Below are 26276 nucleotides of genomic sequence, written 5' to 3' on the forward strand. Positions count from 1 at the left end.
CAATACAAGAATATTTCTACATTAGAATTTGATTTGGGCAATCGAATAAATTCTGTAACATTATCTGCAAAATATATAAAATAACCTAATATCACGATGGCTTCAGGTAAAAGTGAAACGATCCAAGTAAATATTTAAATTCTCAACATATCAGACTCTGCATCCAGTAACTTTGTCTAAAAGAACACTGCAAAGTATTGATAACCAACACAGCGATCTACTCTTCTCCAAAGTTTAAGTTTAACTTATACCCTATAGAAAACTACAGCTGGTCCAAATAAAACGAAAGTTGAGGAAGGAACGGTAGGTGCATAAATGTCCGGTCTAAAATAATAGGCTACAAAAATTTCCACCTGCTATCTCAACAGACTTTTGGGGACTCTCCGGGAGCCGCTGCAACCAAAGCGTTTTCAAAAGCTCTGAACCGACCTTATCCTCACCTTAGCTTCCTCACTTACTGGCAGCCAGCATATGAGCTGCTCTTTTACCCGGTCGTAAAAGCCGTCCTTCAATACGTCCACGACAAGCCCGATGGTCTCTCCATCGAGACGTGTTTATGTTTATTATATTCGTATCGAAAGATGTAATGTAATATGTATCGAAGTTAAATAAGTATGAAATTAAATATGAATGAAGTAATCTCAAATTTATAAAAGTTTTAGAACTTATATTACTGAGAGTTCTGCTACTGCTGAGGATGTATACTCGCTTCCAATTCCTGTTGAATACTGCGACAGCGGGACTTCTGTAAACAAAGCCTGAGAAGCAGTTTGCGACCGGCGTGAGCCTTTCTTCCAGATTCTGTGTTTGTACAACTGTATCGAAACAAACTCGACTGCATGCGTGGGCGGAATGTGTATAAGCTAATCTGACAGGTAGTTAAGATCGTCCGACACACGGTTGCTGGTTCTGACCTAGTTCCGATTGCCACTGGAAGGTCGACTACGTCTAATTGGCCGATAACCCTGAATATCATGCAGCTTTCTTTTTGGAGTGTTGATCGACAAACCCGAACAGAGAACTGGAGATGTCATTGTTTTCAGTACAGAGTCGCTTCTTCTGCGCTGCGCTTTCGGCTGACTTGGCTTCGCCTCGGGGGAAGTGGTAACTTCACGTTGCCCTGCTGCGAAGTTGAGTTAATGTTGTGGAGAGACAGATGCAAGCGGTGGCGTGAATCTTCTTCGGATTCTTTGCAATACTTGTTTAGGCTGTCGTTGCAGCCCACGTCGTTGCAGTTGATCCTTTTCGAAATCTGTTTCAGAGCATCCAGAACAAAGCAAAAAAACAAACTCGAATCTAGTGCAGCCGTAGGAAATTTTCAGAATCTTTTGTCTGATAAAAAAGCCTTAGGTCCCGCGATTGTAACATCTAAATTAGAGCGCCCCCATAGACGAGGACTGACACTACACCTCGGATCTGATTTTAGCCTTTAGCAAATCCATGAAGTACTGTTAATTTTCGATGCGAAAGGCAAATATGAATTTCGGTTCCGTAAATGGCTAAACGATTCAATTTCAAACCTGTGCTATGTAACATGATTTTACTAAAGATTCCAGACAAATTTTTTCTAATGAACTTGGTGCAAAAGATTCGTAAAAATTATACAATCAAGAAACATATCCTACGAGGATCCAGAAAAAAATATATACAAACCTGCAACAAAGCGTGTAAAATATTCGCTTGTGCAACAATCCAAGTGGGTTAGGGTCTTGAAGCGTGTTAGAGCACTTCATTTGAGACCGTAAGGGTACACTAAAATACACTATAGGAGGCAATGTGTCAGCACTCTAGTGGCCCGTGATTATTATTTTGATTTGATCCCCTTGGAAAATGCCGATCTGCATGAGGATGTGTTCTAAGGTGTTGGTACTCTCAGATGAGCGATAATAAGAGCTAAAAAAAAGGCTGAATTTCACTCACTCAAATAAAACGAAAGACCTGGGGATTACTAAGTGAACTTGCAGATTTGGTTGGCTATCGACACAAACCCGGATGAATCATCTAAAGGCTAGCCCGTGAAATGACATACGGAATAAACTGAACTTAAGCGTTTCCAGAGAGCTTTCCATATTCTACCAAATCCTATCTGATTAAATTAGACTGAATTGTTTCCGGATCACTTAGTTGTCGCAACGGATGGCCGCAGTTCAAATCTCACTGAGAGAATTTGGATGGTGACTGGATGTCCTACGCCAGTCAACTTTGCGAGAAGAGTACTTGAGTCAGGGAAATTGTACCGGGCGAGGGCAATTCTGACCATATTGTCTTCTAGTGTACCTTTACAGTTTTAAAATGAACACATTTCAAGGTCTAAAGTCAAATTTAATTGTTGCTTCATCGTTAGAGAGTGTTGTCCCCATGAACTCGAGGAGGGTGATCAGACCCGAACCTGCAAGAGACACATCTAAAGTGGCTTTTGCCACGAAGCCTCACCATGGTACCATGGGAACCGGGTTGGCTCTCTGAGAACATATCTTGAGAAAGCGGCTGAACTTTTCGGTATTTATGCAGAATTTTAGTACAAAAACTGCTATGTACTGGAATCATACCAAGGAAATTTAACGAATTGAAATTATGTTAAAACAATTCAAAATCTAGATAAACCAGATAATTTTGAAAACTAACGCAAAATATCATTCCTAAGCATCTGTTAAAAAGTCCTGGCGAGATTAATTTATTAAATGATTCGTGATGTTACAGATGCTGGTATACTCATTGAGCAAATCGACTTTCGCTCGGGATATAAATGCACAGATTACATCATATCATACTATTTATATCGTTGATTAAAACGGATTTGAAAGGAAGGGAAAACAAAATCTAACCGCCTTAAATGACACTGATTTCGAACAGGATTAACAAACGATTATTTAAGAAAAACACCGATTAATATCAACCATGTCCAAAACGTATTGTTTACCGAATGGTAAATATTTCTCGAGAGGTGCAATTGTATAATGCAATTTTAGATCACAACAGGGCTTCTAAATATTTGGGAATGATAAGGCTCATTCGAAGCGCAGATGCCAAACAACAAGAAACTTGACATCCAATAGGGGAGTAGGATGCATCAATATGGCTGAATAGCTCATATATTAGGTGCATTCTAAGCAAGACTGGGAGGCTCAGTGGTTTTTCGTCTTTGTAACATTGTCGCCTCTCTGAGGCGGTTGACAATACTCCAGCATAGCTAACAATGATAGTGTATATAGCATTCATATAAATGAAGTACAATTATAGGCTTTCCAAAGAAAATTTTCATTTGGAAATCAAGGTATCAATCCCTATGTTTACTCTCCCAATTTGTTTAAGAACTGAGGGATCGTATATTAAGTCCGCATAAACTTTATGTCGGATCGGACCAAATGAGAGCAATTTACCCTTTGAGATCGTGTGGCACACGATCAAACGCTTTCTCAGATCAGTAATGCAATGTAAAAAGGGCGATGCTTCTCGCGGTGTTTCTCCATGAGGAAATGCGCAGCGTGTATTGCGATAGTACGAATTATATTGAACGGGAGTAAGTTGCTCCCTATTTAGTCCGGTTCAACATTGCTGATGCGGACTTAGAACCCCTCAATCTTTAAACAAAATATTCTAGCTCGGCCAAGCTTTAGCCTAAAGTATCACATCGTGCCTTGCGAATTATATAAAGGAGCGTTTAATATCTATGAACACTTAGTTCACGCTTGTTCCACTGCTAAGGTGAGGCAGTGTCTGACGAGTTGCCTCTGTCTCGGTACACAACCTTCAAGTCGCCTTCGATTATTTTTCTAAACCCTGTATTCTGTCAGGGGAAATAAAGTGGCCGAGGAATCTCACTTGTGTTTGGAGAAACTTGCATTTATCAACGTTTAGGACTAAACCGGCCTCAAGGAGACGTTGAAAAATGCACTCGAGATGGGCCAAGTGCTCAGACACTGAGGAAGAAGCGACCAAAACATCATCCAAATATACGAAACAGAAGTCGAGGTTTCGCAGGACCGAATGGATGAACCTTTGAAAGGTTTTCGCCGCATTGCACAACCCGAAAGTCATCCGTGTAAACTCGAAGAGTTCAAAGGGTGTGCATATTGCCATTTTTGGAATGTCTTCTGGAGCTACAGAGATTTGGTGATAGGCCTTGGTTAAATCCAACGTCGAAAAGATGCGCCAGTTTGCGAGATGATGCGCAAAGTCGTGGATGAGCGGAATAGGATATAGAATATGTTTGGCTTAGGGACCACATGGAGTGGGGAAGACCAACAGCTATCCGAAAGTCTGCAGATACCCTGTTGCATAAGTTGTTCCGTGCAATAGCCACCTCCTGGGGCGGTAGGGGATGAACCTTTGAGAAGATAGGGCAACCAGTATCGTTAATGTGGCGCTGCACATTTTGCTTCACTGGTTTAGAGAGACTACATTCGGTAGTAACCTTGCTGAACTTTTGGAGGAGTGCCCGAACACGAGAGTCAGTAATGTCCTCCAAAAGTATGGAAAGATTGTTATTGTGAAGAGATGAAATTTGGCCTGACGAATTAAGGTTGGCTGTGGAGTCTATAAGGGACCTGTTCTGCAAGTCCATCAGCAACCCATGGCACAAGAAGTATGCGCCTAAAATGGGGAAGCTGACATCTGCCAGGATGATACGCCATGAAAACGTCCTACACAAGCCAAGACTCACGTCCACTTGCCTATACCCGTAGGTGTTAATTCGGGAGGAATTTGCTGCCGCCAGTTTCAACGGTTGAGGAAATAGTCGATGGTGCCGGGGTACAGGAAGAACCGAAACCTCTGCACCAGTATCTACGGGATAACTGCGCTTGCTGAGGGTCATAAATTATTAGGCGACGTGGCGTTGGGTTCTATGTGGCCGTCGCCAGGACCCCCCGCGGACCTAATGACTGAGCCCCTGAATCAAGTGAGGATGATAATCCCGGACGAGTGCAATACTGAGCACATTCCCCCCTGGTGGACCATTGCGGTCTAAATATGAGAATAGTATTCAATCCCAAATGCAAATTCGATTTTCGCGCTATTGTTTAATTATTATTGGATGAAAAGCGAACAATTTATGCAAATCACTAAACTTTTACATATTAATCCAAAGTAGGGTATATTTTTTGCCGTAAGCTGATCATAGTGCAATTGATCCAAATAGCTTAGTTTTGACGTGAAATCGCATCTTACCCTCTTGGAAATATATCAACCCCTTTTTCGATTCTTCAAATTTAAAGTCGCACTAGCTAACTTAATCATATCCACATATCTAGGTATGAATATGATTTGTATGTATGTGAAAGTATATTTATTATCGATTAAAACATCTTCTGAATAAGGCTCTAGTGCATTTTGATAAACAGCTCCACAATGTCGGAATATGTAGAATTTTACAGTGTCTACCTGAACATATGAATTGATTAATAGGAAAACATATTCATGTTTCCCAATCATTCAATTGATTATAATTTTTAATCATTTTCCACATTTCTTGATTAATAGACCAACCGGCTATGTCGTAATTGCAGCTTACATAAAATAATTTGCTGAAAGAACACGCGAATTTCCGACCATGAGCAATATCTATAAAATAAAAATTAAAAAAGCAAACCACAATATTCCATCAGATTAATAAGGCATTGTGCAGTGGCGTGATGCCACCTACCTTAGGACAATCACTACAGATTTGCTCATCCTCACTCATAGATCGAGCAAAATAATTATATTTATGGAAGTTTTATCATAAATTGTGTGTCAATTCCACAGGGAATATTGCTCCTATCGAATGAACTTCAGGAACTGTGCTTGTATATGTTTCATTCACGAGATTACAATCCCAATTTCTTCCACAATGAAGGAGAGATTTCTGAATGAAATTATGAATGGAATTTTAGAGTTATCCGCAACGCTGCGCATCATTTGAGGTGTAGGAATAATTTTAAAAGTATTACTTTAGAATAAATTCGTAAACTATTTTCAAAGTAGTCATTGAATTGCTTTCATATTGGTGCATATTTGCATTGAAACAAATTGAATTCGATGTCAATGATTCTTCTGAAATTTGGGCGCCATTTTTCCTATGTGAAAGGAGCATGTCCCGGAGTTGCACATGCGAAAATTTCGTGTTCCTTCATTTTGACAGGGAAAAACTGGGCAGCGTTTCATGAGTAATCTTCGGCCCAGTATTCATTCATTTTTCGTTAAGCTTATAAATTCACCTTCCCTCTCACTCTTGTGAGAAGTCGCATTGATTCTCTAACAGAAAAGTCGACAATATCAAATTTGTTTTGTATTATGAGTTGCATGTTACTTTTCTTAGGTGTAGAACAGTTGACTTGCAGTAAACTGTTGATGTTTATCGATAGGTGTCTAATTATAAATATCTAAAATGCACTAAATGAGATCACATTCACATGGAATTCGATACTGTAACTAACAGAAAAGCAACTTCCCTTAACAGAATATGTATATTATGACACGAAAGTGTCTAAAAGTGATTCTAAGCTCAAATAATAATTATTTCGAATCACCTAGAAATTAGGGAACAGATCCTTTTTTGAATCGTATCTCCATAAACAAATAAAACGGAAAATAATTAAAAGTCCGAAAATTGAATGAAATAAAGGTGTTTTCTACCATATTTCGGATGACTTATACATGCGGGAGATTACGTGATCAGGAATACAAATCTATGAAATATTTTTATTTAACTTAATTTTATTAGGTAAACATATCATTTTTGTTTTATATAATTTCCCTGGCGCGGTTTTCTCCCGGTAATTTTGAGACATAGACGATTCGATTCGAACTATCCTTCGAAAAACCGGAACTCAATTTGGGATCAATAAGCGACTTCATATGCCACCGATGCCCCAAATTGTTATTATTCTCAGTATCTATGCCTCTAAGCCATTATACATATAGACTGAACTAAAATTTGAACCTTTGCAGTTTCCAATGAATACGGCGAATATAGACGTACTTAGATGTGTTGATGCCGAGTTTTCATTTGGCTAGATGAAACCACATTTTTCAACCTTCAACTTAAAAAAATGTATTTTTGGCGCATTTTTGCGGGGTAATATTCTATGAGCGAAACCGCCTCTGAGACCCAAATTGCCCCCTATGTGACGCTCGACATTTCAACCTTCCCTTACCATTTTTTTTTGTAATAAAATCAATCAATCTCAATCTTTTATTTGTTATTATTGGGGTAATGAATTATGATACAAAATGTTCAATTGAAGAAGTTGATAATCGTTTGTAATTGTTTTTTAAAGTCAAAGTGGACTCCTCTCATCTTAGTTTCGTTTAGTAAGGACGTTAACATGACTGGTGCTTTTCTATTTGTTGTAACTTAGTAAATATTTTGGATTTCAGACTGAAATTTTTGCACAATACTCCCAACATATTCTGCTTTCAAAATATATACAAAAGAAAAATCGATTTCTGGAAACCGTTACATAAGAAAACCCCCTTAAATACGATATTATAAAGCTTTGAAATTTGGTTTGGTTCGGCGGTTCTAGGCGTACGGTTCGTGCCTACATTATCTTTTATGGATTTACCACTGCATTTGAACTCAGGGGCAATATATTCATATAATATAACATGAAATCATCTGTGTTTTAGCCTTGCGTTGTTTGGTTTAAGATATTCTGGCAAGTATATCCTTCTATTTTGTGCAAATATCGGACACCAAAATATGTATTGGCGTTTCTTCGTTCTCGCCACAGAATTTAAAGACAATTCCCGCAAATATCCCCAGCTTCCTCAGATGGTAGCTTTATCGACACTGACCTGTGACGATTTTCACTATGATTGTAAGGTTCTTCTACCTGAGGTATACTGTTATGCTTATCCAATATCCTTAGTTCATTACGCGAGCTCTCTCTGTTGTGTTGTGTTCCAGTCCGCTCTGTTGCCCAATAATGTTTCAAATTCCTTATCTTAATGAAACTTCATTGTTCTTCTATCCTCCCTTATCAGTAATTCTAGATCCCGCTTAGAAAGAATGTCAATCTTCTTTCAATCATTCTAAAAGATAATTATTTACTGGCTACACGGGTATCTTCACTCCACATTCAGATGCGCTCCTCTGCCAAGAAATGGTAATAACTGCAAGCAATCTATAGAGATTGTTCAGTAGACAGGGTGTCCCGGATAGTACCACTTATTTGAGGAAAATAGGTCAATGGAATAGGTACTCTATCTTTTACCGTGTTACAGTGTCAAAAAACTTGACCTTCCCAAAAAAAAAGTTTCCCACTCCTAGATTTGATACGATTTTCGGAAACTGCATAAAATTTCTTACAAATAGATATTTTTCCAATTGCAAAGATCATCATCACTTCGAAGATATATTTGTTTAAATTTTAAAGAAATTTCAAAATCGGTTTATCTAAATTCCAATATGCATTATTGTAACAGTATTCTAAATTTACAAATTTGATAAAAGTTGCCTAATTATGTGAGCTTGCAAATGACATGTAAAAATGATGGAAAATTTAGGAATATTACATATCAAATGGGAGAAAATGTGGTGTAAATTCACTTAAATATGGTAGTTTCAAATGCAAACAACGGAAAATTAATGCGCCAAAACACTGGGAAGTTGTGATTTTTTTTGGGAAGGTCATGGAGTGGGTTTTGACACACTGACGAAAAATGCTATAACTCTGTAATGGTAAAAGATAGAGTGTCAATTTCGGAGACCAATTTTCTTCAAACAAGTAGTATTATCCACCATTAAAATTTGTACCATCATAAATGCGACACCCTGTATATATAAATCAAACAACACTTTAAGCATCAGCCAGGAGCCCCATGACGAACACAAAACAAAACCCTGACAGTTCAGCTACTTATTATCCAATATCCACCATCAACATCTGGAAGCAATAATAAATCTAACCATTTGACAGAAAACTCTATAACCATTTTTCTAGTAGTAAACATGAACCAGTTAACAAAAGCTGCCAAATATGATGCAAGAAATCTTACGAAGTTAAAATTATTACTTCAAGATGTGCTTTCCAAAAAGAAAAATCGCTGTGGGAGCACTTTTAAATGTCAACGGTGTCAATCAGCAAAATTTTTAATGTGCTATTCTTTCTCACCAACAATGAATATCCTTAAATTAGTTACACAACATGCCTACATCTCAAAAGAGAACCTGGCTGGCATGTTCGCCCGCTTTAGTTTAGTATTACCAGAGCCTATTTAAGCCTAATGCCCTATTAATTGATCGCCCTATTCCTTCAAGAGGAGTAGGTTTAAATATCTCACTTTTCATAGAAACAAAAAGTTATCCCAGATAAAAATGGTTTGGAAAGAGGGTAAAAATTCGTGATTTGATACTTCGTATGCATTGAATACTAGACGTTTGTGAACCTACACTTCGTGTGATTTACCTATTTTGCATGCGCTGCACTTTGCAGGAGTGATCTATTATCTTCTATTAAGGCACGGGGGCTGAACAGGGATAGTCAATAGGTTTTTAATATAAATAATAACCCTTAGTAAGAATCTCTGCCCTTGAATAACTTGCAAACAGAATGCACCAACCTCTTGCGGGTAAACTTTATACAATAGTTTGTGTAAACAAGCTGTAAAATAAAGATATCTTTTTTCCCAATTAGCTAGGAATTTTAAAAAACCTAAATTCTTTAAAAATGACATTCTCTTCTCGATCTCTTCTATTACTTCACTCAACACCCATAATATTACGTACATATTAAAACAAAACAGTGTTTATTAGTATATATAAAGATCACATTCTTCAAAGATCAAAACAAATAGTTCTGCAACTTCGAATCATCCATACAGAATCGTAATCAAAGTGTATGTTTAACGAGAACCCCTAGTCATTTCATTCAATGAAAAAGAAGGTGTTCGAGCTTTTTTTCATGTTTTCCAAATTATTAAAAGTGTGCGAAATAAATAGGCAAATGATTTTATTAGAATCGGTTACCTATCTTAAGCAATATTAAACATATTAAATAAAAACGATACTGCACACAAACACTGCTGTCCCTAATCAATTTATACCTTATTTTTTAGCTGCCAACGGAAAAAAACGGATGGAAATAGGAAAATCATTGGAAAGTAACAGTCCATACTTTGCTGAAATTGCTATAATGCAATATATATAATGTGCAAAGTAATTTAGTCAAATGTGCAAAGTAATTTACTCAAAAAATTGAAATGAAATCTTGATCCAATAATCAGATACTGGATAATAAGAGAAAACACTTTCACCACTGCACTGTTGACGTTAAAATTCGGAACTGCATTGAAAGTAATCGGAGATAAAAAGGAGAACTAATTTTCAATGAGTGATAATCGTAATATGATATTTCTAACAGAAAGTCAGAATCTCTTTCGTCTTTTCCTATAGACTTTGCTCCTTTCGGTAGCGGGGTCGATTCGTCTAGATCCAAATCACCACTATTCTTGACTAGAACGAATCGAAGACGCTTTCCTCGTAAATATTCCACGATCCCACCCATAAAAATATGATTAGATAACGTTATTGAGCCGAATTTTATCTACGATCAAATGATCGATAACGTTTATAGGTTTCTTCCCTATATGTGTACAAAATTGTCCACCCTCATGTAGCGGGCCAAAAGCTCTTCGGAGCATTTGCTTTTGAACAGGGCTTAGACCTCGCAATTTTGCTTGTTATGTACCCAAGTCTCCAAGTAAAACATGGCTGACAAGGCCATTGTCATGTTCAGCAAGAGCTTTGATCGCTGAGACGTTTCGAACCAAACAGTATTTAAGACTTTGTGTGAAACAAAACCTTATTAGAATCGTTTCAATGCCGATTTTTCTGTCTGCAGCACCCGACTTACTCGGAAGCGGCTAAACCAACTGTCACGAAATCTGGTGAGAACGGGTGATTTCTGAGGCCCTTTATATGCAACGGGGGGCATTATTTTGCATTTGGTTTAAGGGGCGTTCCCCATACATGCGAAAAGGGGGTGTATCATTTTTTTTTCATAGAATATAGATGTGGGATATCAAATGAAAGAACTCGATTAGTATTTTTCAAAACTGACTTATTGATACCGGGTGAAATATAGTGGAGTGACGGCTTAAAATGTGTACCGCAAAAAGCGTAACAAGTTTGGCTTGCAGAACATATCCAATCAGAATGTGCAAATTTCGTGATTATACCTATTATCCGTTGTGGTTTTAAAATGGTAGAAAAAGCTACATCATTTCGTGATAGATAGAAAAGCTAATTTTCGAAATTATTCATTTCGAAGCTAAAATATTCTTTCTATTGAGTCATTACTGTTATTTCTCCTTTTCTTATAAAAAAAATATTTTATAGTGAAAAATTTATTGATAGTTGATAGTAAAGTCGAAGAAGAATAGAATCCTGAGATTATATAGAAAATTATTAAGTATCTGCACTACCTGTAGACAACGTATTGTGCTTAAGACTGGCGGCGTGTTGCAAGGTTATGACACAGTATTCTTCACCGATGGATCAAAGATGATCTGATGAATATATCCGAAATTTATGGTCTCCCAGGATTCGCCAGTGTATTCCAAGCGGAAATACTGGCGATACTGGAAGTCTGTCGATGGCTGGAGCATGATCCGAGCCCCAAGCGCAACATAATAATTCTGTCCGACAGCCAAGTGGCCATTAAGGCCTTGTACTCAGCGACGTCATCCTCCAGGTTGGTGGGGCTATGCAGAAACCTTCCTCTGGGTTCCTGATCATAGTAACATACAGGAGGCTGACGGATTAACTAGCAGGGCTCTGCTCTTGGCTGTCCTTCGGCGGATACAGTCAGTCGCTGGCGACTGTCAAGAGGTGAATCTACTCGCACTACTTAACTGTCGCCGGCCTTAGATGGCGATGGCTTACCACCTGTCCCAAGTCAAGGAGAATTTGGCCTGATTATAAGAAAACCCGATCACGAGAGCTCCTGTGCCAAACTCGCACAAGATCACGGCGGTCTGCACGGGGCACTGGCCCATAGGGGTTCATGCCGCCACACTCGGCATACCCTACAATCTGTATTGAGGAGAGGGGGAACACATCAGTCACTTCCTCTATGATTGCCCAGTTCTAGCTAGAGTCAGGCTAGACATTGGGTAAACCATTCTTTGGGGACCTCAGAGAGATTTCTAGCTGCAGGGTGGGAGAGCTGTCTTCCTTCGTGAATGCTACGGACTGAACCGACTGGACTCTGCCTCCCTGCTCTCATAACAGCCAGTCAGAGTCTTAGGAGTTTGTGGCAACAAAACGACGCACCAGAGCGTTAATTGGGCTCCTCGAAGCGGTCACTGATACACAGCTAACTACCCATAAATATCATTAAGTGTCTATGTCATTAAAATGAATAAACAGATACATAAAATTTCCAGCAAACTCAGCATTTTACCAACCAAATTCAGAATTTTTCAAACTAATTTTAGAACTGTCCATATCTTTTAATTTTTTAAGTCAGTTTCTGAATTTTTCATTTGAAAATCAGAATTTTTATACTAACTTTTTACCACTGGGTAAGGAAAGAGCTAGAATTCTTGGAAAAAGTTTGAGCAACCCCATCATTCTAATATTTGCGACATTAACTCAAATTGTACACAAAACATACGATTTTCTCGACTAAGGAAGAGACTGTATTTAAGATTATTAGTCTACGATACATACAGGAATAGTCTATGCATAACACCTAAGACAATAATACAGTGTATGAAATAGATATTTAATTTTTACGGTGCGTTCGTGAAGAATAAGTACGGGTTCGCGTTCGTATCCGCCTGCCAGGCTAAAAATCGCATATTAGCCTAGCATTTCAAGTTACAAATGCTGCAAGAACCAAGTCTTTGTAAAGAAATATTCTTTAGTAAGCCAAACGATGATTCAACGGTGTCGAAAATACTTTATAGCGCAGGTTTGGGAGTGGTAAGCGCAAGGCGAGGTAATAATATCGAAAAAACTCAATAATAGTGATTTAATCAGCCATTGACTATTTTGAGTAGTAATTGACTAATTGAGTAGTAATCCTCAAGAAAGTTTACTTTAAAAGTCACACACTAGAATTTAAATAACCTAAAATAACGATTCTTAACGCACAATCTGAAGTTCTGAAATCATTCTTCAGACAGCAGACTGTAAAAATCATAAGGCAAATTTTATAATATTTTTATAATAGAACAGTGGAAATACAAAGAAATCAAAAATGTAATATGAAGAGATTGCAAACAAATAACAAAGTGCTCAATAAATACATGTTGTGGTTGAAAGCAAGCAGAAAAGATCGATTTTATAAACTGATCTCCATCTTAGTCTTAATCCACTTAAAGGTTTATGGGCAATTTTGTAAAAGTTTTCTTCTGTCGGAAGAAAAACAGGTATTATGAGAGATTATAATTTAGATTATCATTTCCATAGAAGCACGTGGCACACACAACTAGATATCCATTCCATCTACTTGGTTAGTCAGGAAACTTTACCAAAGTACAGTCGCATTTGTTGATTTTCTAACATAATTCAATTAAATCATTATAAGACATATCAAATCACGTACATGGATTCTCCTTTTTAGATACAGGGTATTTAGTTAAATATAGAAAACAAAGCGTTGCTTTTTGAAAATATACCAATGTTTCCGTAACTTTAAAAAAAAATTAATCATATTTCACCAAACATAAAGATTTATAAATGAGCAGCTGTCAATAAACATTAAATGTTAACCAAAGTTAGTCAGGTTTTTTCAAGTGGATGAGAAAGCCTAACCGCAAGCGCAATAACGAACACTAGATTGATAACATGAAAACATGTTTCCAACAATTGCAATAGTGATAACGTAATTAGATTAATAGTATCCACTTGTTATTTTCAGTGAAAAGTGAGCTACGAAATATTTCGAAGTGTTATCAGAAAATTAAAAATGTTATCCATATTTTTATGTTAAATATTTCTCAAAAATATTGGATTCTTAAAAACTTATCGCCAACATACCGAGTAGTAGTAGTTTAAGTTCTCGTCGCGCATCTCGTTTATCTCGACGTAGTTGCCTCTCGATTTCCTGATTGATGCGTTTCTGTTCCTTGGCTTCCTCAGATAAACAGCACTCCATACTAAAATCCTATTATTAAGCTCTCCCCCGTCGTTCCAAAATAATTAAATTTGCAAATATAGCGATTATCTTTATCCTTTTGACAACGCATACACTCTTTTTTGAATTTTACTAGCCAACGAATTTTTGTGATCAACACAACTATGATAGTATTAAAAGATCATTGAATTAGAACTAGATGTCTTTTCACATGAGACCGAACTTCCTGTTTAGCGATTGTTCTTGTTTAAAAATATATTATAATTACACCACCACAAGCCACACTTTTTAATATCTTTTTTAGACAATATCCAAAATGCTTAGTGCCTCCGTCATCTGCAAATCAGAAGAAAATATTTAATGTTTATTTCAGATTAAAAGCTAATGAATTAGTTGTAATGCATTTGGGAAAATTACCATAATTAGAAAAAATGAAAATACGACAAAACCTACGATCTGTACTCTTTTGTGGACGGGAAAGTTATGTGTACAAGGCACCTGAGTTAAAACTGTTTTAGTGTCTTGGAAATTTTTGCATAAGGTTTCCCTGTGCGCGTCACCAGCCAGTAATCCAATTTTCGCAGTAGTAACAAGGGCAGTTCATGTTCAAAACGGCGACTATTTATCGTAGAAACATGGCGAAAAGAATGCAATAGTGGCTGGTATCGATACCTAGTATTGACATTGACCAGGGCGGTGAGGAAGAACAAAATTTGTTATAGATTGTCTATTTCCTTCTCTGTTTGTTGTCTGCGCCAAGTATAAGAAGGGCTAGCTGATATGTATAAGCTTATGAAGAATTTATTTGATTTGGTCGCTGATAGAATAGACACTGGTTTATTCCAGCTAATTTAATTTATGGATGCGTAAACTTTAATTTTGAATATGATTATGATTTCCGTTTCGTTCAGTGGGCAATCTTACACCAATAGATATTTATTGGATTATATGTTCCAATGATCCCCTGGGGGAAGTAGGTTTTAAGAAGTGTGTACTAAAGCAAGAACAGAAAATATTCAACCGAAAATCTGACGAAAATAAAATCACGATGATACCGCTTTAAGACGCTCGGACCTCAAAATACCCCGTATTTCGATAACGTTCAAGTTAATAATTGTATATAAAAGTATTACCATATTTTGGATATTCCCTAGAAAACCTATCTAAAGTTCATAGTCGAATTTGGAAACAATATCGGCCACAATTCGTCATATTAACGTCAATAGTTTGGTATACTAAATATAAATACACTGCAAAGAACTTTACATGTCTGAAGCGCCGGACCACTGATTTAGTCTTGTTTGGTTACTGATTACGATTTGTGCAAGTATTTTTGACCCAAATCAGGCTTTTTCTTAAAATTAGTTGATAAAATTGGCGATTTTTCCATGCACGAGCACTCAATATTAATGCAGTCCATTATCAAGTAAATGTGTTTTTTTAAGGGAGGAGAAATAACTCTATCGTAAGTTTCTTGTCGATAAAATCTTGTCCAATTAGCAACTTTACAAAAATGCCAACCAGAAAGTAAAGAAAGCAACCCCTGTTACCCGAGCTATTCATTTCGAAGATCTTTACGATAAACTAGATACTCGGAACAGCGAAAGAGATTTGTATCAAATTGTCAAAAACCAAAATCACGGTGCACAGTTACTGTTTAAAAACACCGCGAGTAGTATCGCCCTCTCTACATTGCATTTCTGGATCTAGAGAAGGGATTTGGCAGAATGCCACAAAAACTTATGAGATATGCTTTAAGGAAATAGGTGCGCTGGTTGCTCTATCGCGATCCGAAGACTACATTGTTGGAAGTGTGGTAGTATATCAAAACTGTTTCGTGCCTCTGCCCAGGTTCTCCAGAGAAACCTTTCGTCACGCCTCTTTTATCTTGTTATAACATTGTTTTATAACAAAGCTGATCTTGAGCAACTTATGAAAAGTGGAATGAACGCGATTTGAGACTGAATCTGTCCAAAACATAATTTTTGATAACGGACCTGCGATCGTCCGCCCAGTCGCCATCTATGGTTCTGAGTGCTAGCTGACTATAAAGGACACCGCGCCTCGCGGTAATGGAGCCCTAAATGTTGTGTTGGAACAGTGGCGAAGTGGGGACATCCACGATCAATATGAGATTGCACCCATCGTAGAAAAACCTGGTGATTCAAGGGCCCATTTCAGATAAGGCCTATGACCCATCAAAATAGTGCAATCGGTTGAGACGAACTAAAATAGAGGAAAAAAAACAGGAACTACACCAAATCTCACACAACTACTTTTTCAGCTACATTACAAAAAATGTCCTATTCCTATTCAAAGAGCATAACAATTTTGGTCGATTGTTAACTTTGTCAGGATAAATCTACCTGACTAACTGATTTCTATGTCAACAATTCCGGAAGAGCTAATACAGTGAAATCCCGATAAGTGGTATAAAAATTATGCTATCAGATCTCTTGCTAATTCGCATTATTTTTCCTCTCAGGATCATCATCCAACGCCTTATAATTCATATTTTCAGCTAAAAACCTCGTCAATTAGTACTACTGCTTGTTCAAGAGGGGAAGAAAAGACAGTGAGAAATGCGAGGTCACTTTATGTTTAGCTATGGACATAGCTGACAAGGCATGGCAAAACCTTAGCAAGAGTAAAATGAAAGGCGGTTTTCGCGGCTGTGACGAATCGTCTTCTCTAAAATGAAGAAATTCACTCAATATTTGAAGATTTCGTGCGCTTTGACCCCGGTCTAATAGTAGCGAGGATGTCAATTGGTGAGGAAATTTTAGTTCCATCTGAGGACTTTGATGGAGAAGAGGGGACGAAGATGAACAAGATAATGTAACAATAATTACTGCTCTTTCGCAAAATCCCGAATTTCTTTCAATTAAATGTTTTATGAGTGTTTATTTAATCTAGATCATAAATATGTATATAGATACATATGTATTTTTTATTGCATGCGTTGTTTAGTATAATAAAGCAGTATTTGTTGCAGAGTTTTGATTCTTACCACATTTCATTCTTCTTAATATGTACATAGATGCTTGCAGTACTATGTATGAAATACGTTTTTAAATTTCTTTATTTTGTACTACCGGTAATTCATATCAAACCATCAGTCTCTCGAGCAATAATAATAATAATCGTTGGCGCGACAATCCAATTCGATCAGGATCTTGAAGTGTGTTAGGATACTTCATTCAAAACCGTAACGGTACACTACAGGATTACAGTATTCTGTAGGAGGCAATGTGGTCAGCATTCCGCTCGCCCGTGACTATTATCCAAATCTCGTTCCCACCAGTGAACCGCGACCTTCCGTGCAACAGCCTAGTGCTCTAATCTAATCTGCCAGTATCGCGTCTTGTCACCGATACATTTTCTTCTCGTTATTGGTGATATTCTTCATCCTGTATTGGTTGGGGAAAATGAACTATGTCAACTTTCCTCAAGCGACTCGACTACAAGTCTTGGACCTTAAGCAAATGGCTCTTGATTTGGAAAAGAAACCAACCAAGGTCGGATGGAAGGTAAACATATTAACGTATTAACGATGTAGTTCTTCAATCGATAAAACCTCTTTTCTAAACGCAATATAATTAAGCTTAAAAAGGTGAAAATCCATGCGATTAATGTCTTAAAAAAAATAAAGCAGATAAGATTCTCATCCCCTAGGATTCAGCTCAAGATCTTCCGAAAATAGTAAGTGCTGAATGCCACCACTGGCATCTAACAATTTTAAAGACCCTGTCAATAATTCATATTCGAATTCACCACACAAATGACAAGATGTCGCCTTTCTTAGAAATCGGAATTTCCGGAAACATCTCTTTAACTAAAGGCTTAGGGGTTAGTTAGAGGTTTGACAAGTGGGTACGCCTTGCTAGAAACATGTGTTCCAATATCTGACTCCGTAGCTTGTTGCCAAAAATTCTTTTAACATATACTCAGTACAGTTAGCAGTGGCGTCAGTTGAGAAGGAAATGTACTTCGTTGGCCGTCAAAATTACTGAAACGATTCAATATTATTTCAGCATACTACTTGCTTAAATTTAGATCGTAAGGATTGAACGCCTGTGATAATTGGATATGTGTGAATGTAATTTCAAAATATGGGGGGGGATATGCATGATATTCCTCCATAAATCTGAATTGTATCAAATTGAAATGTAAATTTTTTGTTTGTATTCTTCATTTCGGGAAGTCTTTGGGTTGCTGGTATTTTTTCCATTTCAAATCGATCCCGTCTCCTTTAATCTCTTCATATATTTCTTTACTAAAACTGCTCTGCAAGGACTTACGGCAGCTAGCCGTTCATCCACAAGAAGCGGAATTTCATCGAATGTGATACGGTTAAGAACGGTGGTGAAGTTTTCTTTCCACTTCTTGAGCTGTTCGTCACTATGAATGAGGAGTCCACCGTTAATTTCTTTTACAGCACCATCGAAAACACGTTGTTTGGTACCCACGATGAAACATAAAACCTAGGAAACGTCTGCTAAGCAAACACCAAAAGCTTTACTACCAAAACCCTACCTCTACCATTACGCGGTGATCGCTGTGAGTTACTTTTAACGAAAAACTGCAGACGGAGATGAATGAAGGCGAGTCTCCCGCGTCTAAAAACGGGACAAATTGTACCAACTGATCCCCCAGGTCGCGGGTTGGGTAGGGCTGACAACCCTTCACGGTAAATCGAAGGAGCCTCAGATTGGATAGATTTTACAACGAGGAAACTAGCAAGGAAAACGGACTAACTATTTGCGCATTTTTTCATGGAACGTGCGAGCTAGCGGATACCCATTTTCATTTTAGTGAATTCCTCAACAACCGAAATATTGGTGAGTCGGAGGTCCTGCCAACTGAAGACGATGGTCAAATACTGTCACCATCAAGCCTAGAAGAAACAGTTCGTGCAATTTATCGGCCTAAAATTCATAATCCGCCATTGGCCGATGGAATTACCTCTGAACTGATTGAATATGGAGCAATTACACTAAGCGGTTCATCAAATTATGCTCAAGATGTGGGGCAGTGAATCACTGCCCGACGACTGGCAAAGATAATAAATCTAAGACAAAGAGATCACCTATCGGGTCCCCCTTTTACCCTAGTTATGGAAAAAGAGAACTGTGATGCTAAGGTAAATGCGAGAGGCACCATCCTCTTTAAGTCCACCCAACTACTGATCTAAGCCGATGATATCGACAGCATGGGAAGAACAACCCGAGATGCACAATCTACCTTCATCCAGATCGAGCAGGCAACGCAAGATCTTGGGATACACATCAATGAAGACAAGACGGAATATATGATGACAACGTCAGCACCAAAATCTAAAGAGGCAACGACATCAAATAGCACTTGTCAAATAAGAGCAATAAAGATAGGAAGCCACCACTTTGAGACCGTTGATAATTTCTCCTACCTATAGTCGAAAATCACAATCGATAGCAGCTATGACGATGAAATCCGACCGCTGGCAGCCAATAGAGCCTATTCCAGCTTACAAAAACTGTTCCGCTCGAAATGTCTCACCATACGATCAAAGCTCTTACTGTACAATGATGTTGCCAGTCCTCATGTATTCCTCGGGGACTTGAGTTCTTAGGGAAAATTGCGAACTCTTAGCCGCATTTGAGAGAAGAATCCTCCGAGGAATTTTTGGCCGCCTTCAAAAGGATTTAGGGATATCGAATTGTCTATGGAACTACTAGCGGTAGGCGTGCTGAAAAGTCTACTAATCATTTTCCTGAAAGAATATAACCCGGGCCTAAGTCATCTTACATCTTTACAAAAAAGGAATTTTACTGTTATTAGACCGTCGACAGTACATAATAGGCCACGGAGGAAATTATGTACTGGATTAGAAAAGATATATTTTTGTCAGTTTTACCTTTTCAAAAGCAAAAAATACGCATACACAACAAATATTTTGTTTTTATACACTGATGGGACATGACAGAGGCCGTCAGTGACAAAATATTCCTGTTTTTATTGAAGATCGGACTATTATATTCATCGTATTTATATTAACTGCTCTTCTGTGTCGGACAGTATGCAAGCCCAACCGAAACAAAGACAATTATTTTCAACACTTGTGAATAAAATCCGGCTCAAGATCCTGCGATGGAGGAATCACCCCATCGATATGAGGGACAATGGTCCAACACGGAAAGTCTCTTCAGACGTGTGTCGTAGTCTCTTGGCTCGAACCTCTCTCGAGATCGACATGAAATTCTGGTGTTTATTTCTGCTCAAAATTTTATTCGAACAAGATTAGTGGAGACTTGGAATCCATAATTAAATTTCTTAAAAAACACCTCTGATAAGGGACACTTTATCCATTTTTATGAATCTTAAATATCTCGTCCTGCTAAACGCAATTGATATTCAACGGTAGCATCAAGGAAATTTTTTGAAATCTTTCTCAGAACTAACTGAAGAATCTTATTCATATGAACTGATTTCTCAGACAGCTTGCTTTTTAGAGTAAAGTTACTACCTACTGAACTTGTGCCCGAACAGCAATTATCTGGTTCTCAAAAATGTCAATCATAAACAAGTGGCAACTGAAGTATGTGATATCATTTGTCTATTTGCGGACGTCTTGTCCGAAGTCTTCTAATTTCTAAAAAGCATCACTGCAGATAATTTTGAAAGATTCACACAAAAAATATTTCTGTGAAATAATTTACTTATGACATGTCTGAAAAATTCCTTTTGATATGGCTGCTATCACTGCGACTAAAAAGTTCAAGTGCATACACAGACCTTTGTACTATCTATTACTTCAAATGACATGCTCTTATTTGCCAGGAATGCAACAATCGCAATGATTCATGTGTTTGGATTGAATTCTAATTAAAATTAACATCCCAGTATCATACATTCAGCGAGGCTATATAAAAATTTAACAGTTCGTCTTCTTGACAAATATCACGCTAGCCATAGGCCGCATGAAACTTCCGTATTCACATGAAATTCTACAATTTAATTAGTGATCATTGAAAACAGTTCGCAAGAAGACAGGAAGTCTATTTTGGGGAAACAACACGTGAGCGTTTATGTTGAATTTCAGAATTGTTCATGATACGGCTTCCGCAGGGTTCGTGTAGTTTCTAGATACAAATGCAAATAACAATACATGAAGGGAAACTGCGATTGTGCTTATTAATATTGAGCACTCAGCGCCAGGTACAGTTCATATTTGCTGATGATTTCAATTGAAATAGTACTTCAAGAAACTAAATTTTGTGGGAAACGAAAGTTACGTTTCAGATAAGACTGTAATGTCAACGCAGAACAACGAACATGCACCACCAATCACATTTGCGCGAATAGACAAAACGTGATTTTAACCACAAACTCATAATATTATCATTAAAGGGATTACTTAAAAATTCTATTTGGTTGCGTGCCAGCCATAGAACTTCTAACGAGTGGTCAAAAGACAAGCAATCGAAAATTTTGATGGAAAAGAGTGTGCTTAGCATTTGAAATGCATGCCATAATGAGGAAATGAATGTCAGCTGGTCATATTAATGGAAATATAAATACTTATTTGCAAAGCGAGCTGCTTTTTCAGGATTTGCTATATATAAGTAAGTATACAGGTATTTCTTGATATGGACGGTCATAGCCGTTGAGTCAAAATGGTTGGGTCATCATTCAGTGGAACTCAAGATTCTTAACAGACCTTAAACCATGCAGAAATTATAGAACTCCAGAGAGTTAAAAAGAGTTAATAAGAACCAAAAAATAGATTTACCCACAACATGAGATATATTTGATTTGCTCAGAGAAAGAAACCGGAAACTGAATGCTCCAGGAAGTTCTTCAAATTCAATTTGACACCGTTTACCCGTTAATAATGGCAGACTACATTCAGGAGATTCGTCTCCCGGCGGTTTGCTTGAATTTGTATTGTGAAAGAAAGACACTGCGCATATTCGACGTTCTTCAACGTCGTTCTTGTGCGTGAAATGTTAGTGTTGTGTATGTGATGCATTGGATGGGAGAAACATATACATGAAACGATTTAGGCGCATCGATACACGCGTATATGCAATGACATTCGATGACATAGAAACTCGATTTGATCCTTCCTTATATAGTTTTCTTGAGGTTCGAACTAATCGACAAAGGAATCAGAATGTATACCCCATTTTGATATTTCATCTTTCATTTGAATACAGAAAAAGTCTATTTTGATCTATCAATTCACTTTGTTTACATGGCATTTGAAACTGAAATTTTAGTGTATTTGTTACAATCAAAGCAACCGAATATCATAATAATAATAATCGTTGCCGCAACAAACCATATTGAATTAGTGGCTTCAAGTGTGTTAGAGCACCGTAACGATACACTACAGTAAACTGTAGGAGGCAATGCGGTCAGTTTTGCGCTCGCCTGAGTTTATTATCCTGAGGTGCTCATTCACAGTTGAGTCAACTGATATCCGACATCCAGACGACAACAAATCCCTCTGCCATCAGTGGGATTTGAATCGACCTCTGCTACAACAGCCCAGCGCTCTACCCAGTTGAGCCATCTAGACACAACCGAATATCATGCTGTTATATAATTCTTCGTTTTGGGAATTTTATCATCAGAAGAAATTAATTAAAGAACAGTAGAAGGAATCTGCTTCTTCGTTGCTAACTATGCATCGATGGGTTGTAGAGTTCAAAAAGCACAACTACACAAAAATGATCAATAAGAAGGTTATGATATTAGTTTTTCGGGATGCAAACGTGATTTTTGCAGTTGATTATCTCATGAAAGGTAAAACAATTAACTCTCCATATTATTACAACTTTCTTGATCAGCTGAATGAAAAAAGTTGTGAAGAAAGACCTTGTTGAAGAACCTATTGTAGTTGAGAAATAGCATTGTACAGAGATTTCGAACAATCATTACAAAAATGGTATAAAATGTTGGAAAGATCTTTGAAAATTGGCATTCTTTCATTTTTACTTTCAAAACTTTTCAATCTACTTGTTTTACTTATAAAACTGCAATAGCTTATCATATGGTGTGCACCTATTTTCGGATTAACTAAAAAAGAAAGGAAAATGAGAATAAAGGCTTTAATTCCGTCTCTCATCTAAGTACTAACCATTTTCAACGACCATCGTACAACCACCGCTTCACCAAACGAACTGTTCCAGTAATTGGTAATGTAATCTAATGCGGTGAAAGTTATATACCATCACGTTATGGGTAAATGAAATTCACAAATGCGATATTGCTTAATAAATTAATTTCATATAAGCGGAATCCTGGAGAGATTGTAATTCACAACTGGCAAGAACTCTCTCCTAATAAATGTATATACCTGCGGCCTTCGGTATGTAAAACTATCCACTTTAGCTTGATTCAACTATACGGCATTATCTAACGAATATACTGCTTTCAATAACGCATGTTTTCAGAATTCCAGCGTCATTTGTCCTATTTTCCAATGTTAATCATTGGTAGCTGTACTATATTTTTCATTTACTTCTTTACAACTAAATAGTGCCTCGTAGTATCCCTTCAATCATGGACAGGCCCAATCAATTGACGATCCTCAAAAAAAGAGTGAAGAAGCCAAAAAGGTGCTGGTAGATTCAGCTGGAGTAGACGAGTTATCGTTGCAGGTATTTAAGAACTGACACTCATAAACCAGGGATTATTAGAGGAAATATATTTTGAAGATCAAAATGCTGTTCGTGAAAAAAACAACAATCGTGGAAGATTTGTGGATTTCTAGAAGTTTTATCATCTCATCTTTAGCAGCGCACTTTCCGGGAATGTAATTTGCATTAAATTGAGATTAGCTGAGCTTAGTCGGACCAGGTAGAAATTTAGTGCTAATGCCGTGCGTCATGCCATTTGAAACTTAACGCTTAAAGAGTATGAATCTTAGCGGTTGATAACGCCATCTGGTTTTGAAAGTATACTCTTTCGTGTTAATTTTGGGATTTGATCGATAGCGTTTTTGATTGATTTGCTGTGCAACACCAAACAAGTTCCGAACTGGAATATATCATTATATCGGTCTCCCTTAATGGGGATCATAGTGTGTCAACTTCGATTTTCGAACTCTTGCCTCAGCTGACAACTACTCCCGAAAACCTACACTCTCTAATCTACTGTTCTGTCACACGTTTCTAGGGTAGCTCACAGATCGGCTATCCGGAAATAGGGGATTTCCTTGAATGTGTCTCAAAGTGTGACCTATCTGACAGCCACTTGAATCTTCCAATCAACCCGTCTATACGCACCTGCCTCGAATTCAATAGGCAATTGGTTGATAAATGCTTCTCTGGAATTGTATTTAGGAATTGGCAGGCCGATACGATCAAATTTCCTGACATTGGTAATACTTCTCCCCTCTTGTTTGACAAAAGAAAACTAACCGGGCTTTCCGGGTGTACTTTTCCTAACTATTGTTGAATCAACGCTGCGGGAATGAAAAGTAGTAAAATCTAATGCAATCTTTTATTGATAGTGGTGGAAAGGACACATTTTTCGAAGCCATCGGGACTTAAAATAAAGCGTACCACTGTTTTGGAAAAAATCTTTCAAATTACACTATGGGTGACGGAAGTGATCGGTAGAATAGCGGATTTGCAGTGCATAGTCTCGTGCAAAGAAACTCTACCAACGACTTAAAGGAAGTCCCAATAATGTAGAAGGAGAAGAAGCATATAAACATTTACGAGGCAACCTGAAAGTAGTCATAGAGAGAAGCAAAAGAAAATATTTTAAATAACTAATAACTAGGACCCTGCGGTATGACTTACAGTTCCATAATAAACCGTTGCAAGGAGTATGATCACCACAGGTGTTATGTCCGCACCTTATCGACCATTTCATCGACTTCAAGGTCAAACTGTAAACAACCGTGAGGGAATTTGTAATCCCAACTAAATTGATAAGACTGACCGAGACTTTTCGGCTTTAAAAGGCAGTGACACTATCCTTTTCAAGTGCAGCTGCTGACCTATGCTGATGGAAAGAATACGAAAGTAATTGAGCTAAGTTTGTACTTAAAAAATGTTAGAATTGATTAGAGACTGACGAGTTCTAAGCGAAGTCTCGCTGTCAGCAGTTACGGCTCAATAGACTCTAATGCAAAGACAAAATCCTAAGAAAACAAATTGGACAAAATTAACTGAACTACTTGCCAATAAAGTACAGCTTCCTAGGCGACTAATTACCCTTTGGGCGTTAGAAATTCAATTTGAAACTCTAAATTGCACACTCTTATAGTGTTTTGAATAGGTTTCCCGTATTACACGAGGTAAATACGGTAAACGACACAATTTTTAAAGGCAGACGATGGAGGTATTCGTGGACATTGAAGGGACTTTTGAATTTGCTCATGATTCTGCCAGAAAGCATGGTGTTAATGGTACTTTAGTTAAGTGGATCTACCTTATGGTACCGCAGAGATTGTTGTGCATTCAAGCAGGTGTGAATCACTATTAGACGCCAGATGTCACAAAAGGTTACCTTCAAGGTTTGTTATCGCAACTTCTGTAGTAACTGCTGATCGAATCATTGCAGGGTGAACTGCAAGGATTGCAAATACAAATATGGTTGTGCTAGCTGCTAATCGAAACCTCGAAACAGAGTGTAACAATGCACAACTTGCGGTTGATTTGATTGATAGTTGGAGACTAGTATAGGCTTTCAATAAATATAGAATAACTACGATGCCATTATTTGCAAAAAGGAGGAAACAGGAAAATTTTTGCTTTCCAAACATGAGCGAAATAACCCTTCAACTCTCCAAAGAAGTCAAATATCTAGAAGCAATTTTAGATAAGAACTTTTTGAAATGAAAATTCAGAGGCAAAGATGAAACAATTCTTTCAGCATATCGTCTACGTAGGCAGACGGTTGTCTCGACATGCGAACTAAGGGTTTATGCTATGTGGATATATGTTGCTATCAAGTGGATATGTGGATAGTTGTTGCTGACAAGTTGCTTGCACGTATGTGGCTAGTATTAAGCCAGCTCAACACGTTTGTCGTTTGCCGCAACGCAGCGAGACCCAAAGGCAGAGCTTCCTTAAAGATTCATTTAGTATTAATCGCAATTGATCTTACTGGAATTTGTGAGCGAATGATGATTTTAAATTCCTCCATGGGAAGCTTGGTGAAAGTTCACGCGCATATACATTTTTAACGTTTTGTTTTACAAACAAA

General features: G+C 37.6%; 1 protein-coding gene across 7 annotated transcripts in view; it reads right to left on the reverse strand.

The window, feature by feature from the left end:
• LOC119661272 (guanine nucleotide-binding protein G(q) subunit alpha) overlaps positions 1–26276 on the reverse strand; it is a 48452-nt gene that overhangs the window by 16968 nt on the left and 5208 nt on the right. For 5 of the 7 annotated variants that reach the window (XM_038070539.1, XM_038070538.1, XM_038070540.1 and 2 more), the window contains exon 2: positions 13973–14405. In XM_038070539.1, the coding sequence (XP_037926467.1) occupies positions 13973–14090 (118 nt within the window). In that variant the 5' untranslated portion in view covers positions 14091–14405. Of the gene's footprint in view, positions 1–13972; positions 14406–14486; positions 14634–26276 lie in introns of those variants that run through there. The other 2 variants (XM_038070535.1, XM_038070537.1) reach the window with 2 other exon arrangements.

Source organism: Hermetia illucens, chromosome 1, assembly GCF_905115235.1.
Source record: "Hermetia illucens chromosome 1, iHerIll2.2.curated.20191125, whole genome shotgun sequence".
Classification (NCBI taxonomy): domain Eukaryota; kingdom Metazoa; phylum Arthropoda; class Insecta; order Diptera; family Stratiomyidae; genus Hermetia; species Hermetia illucens.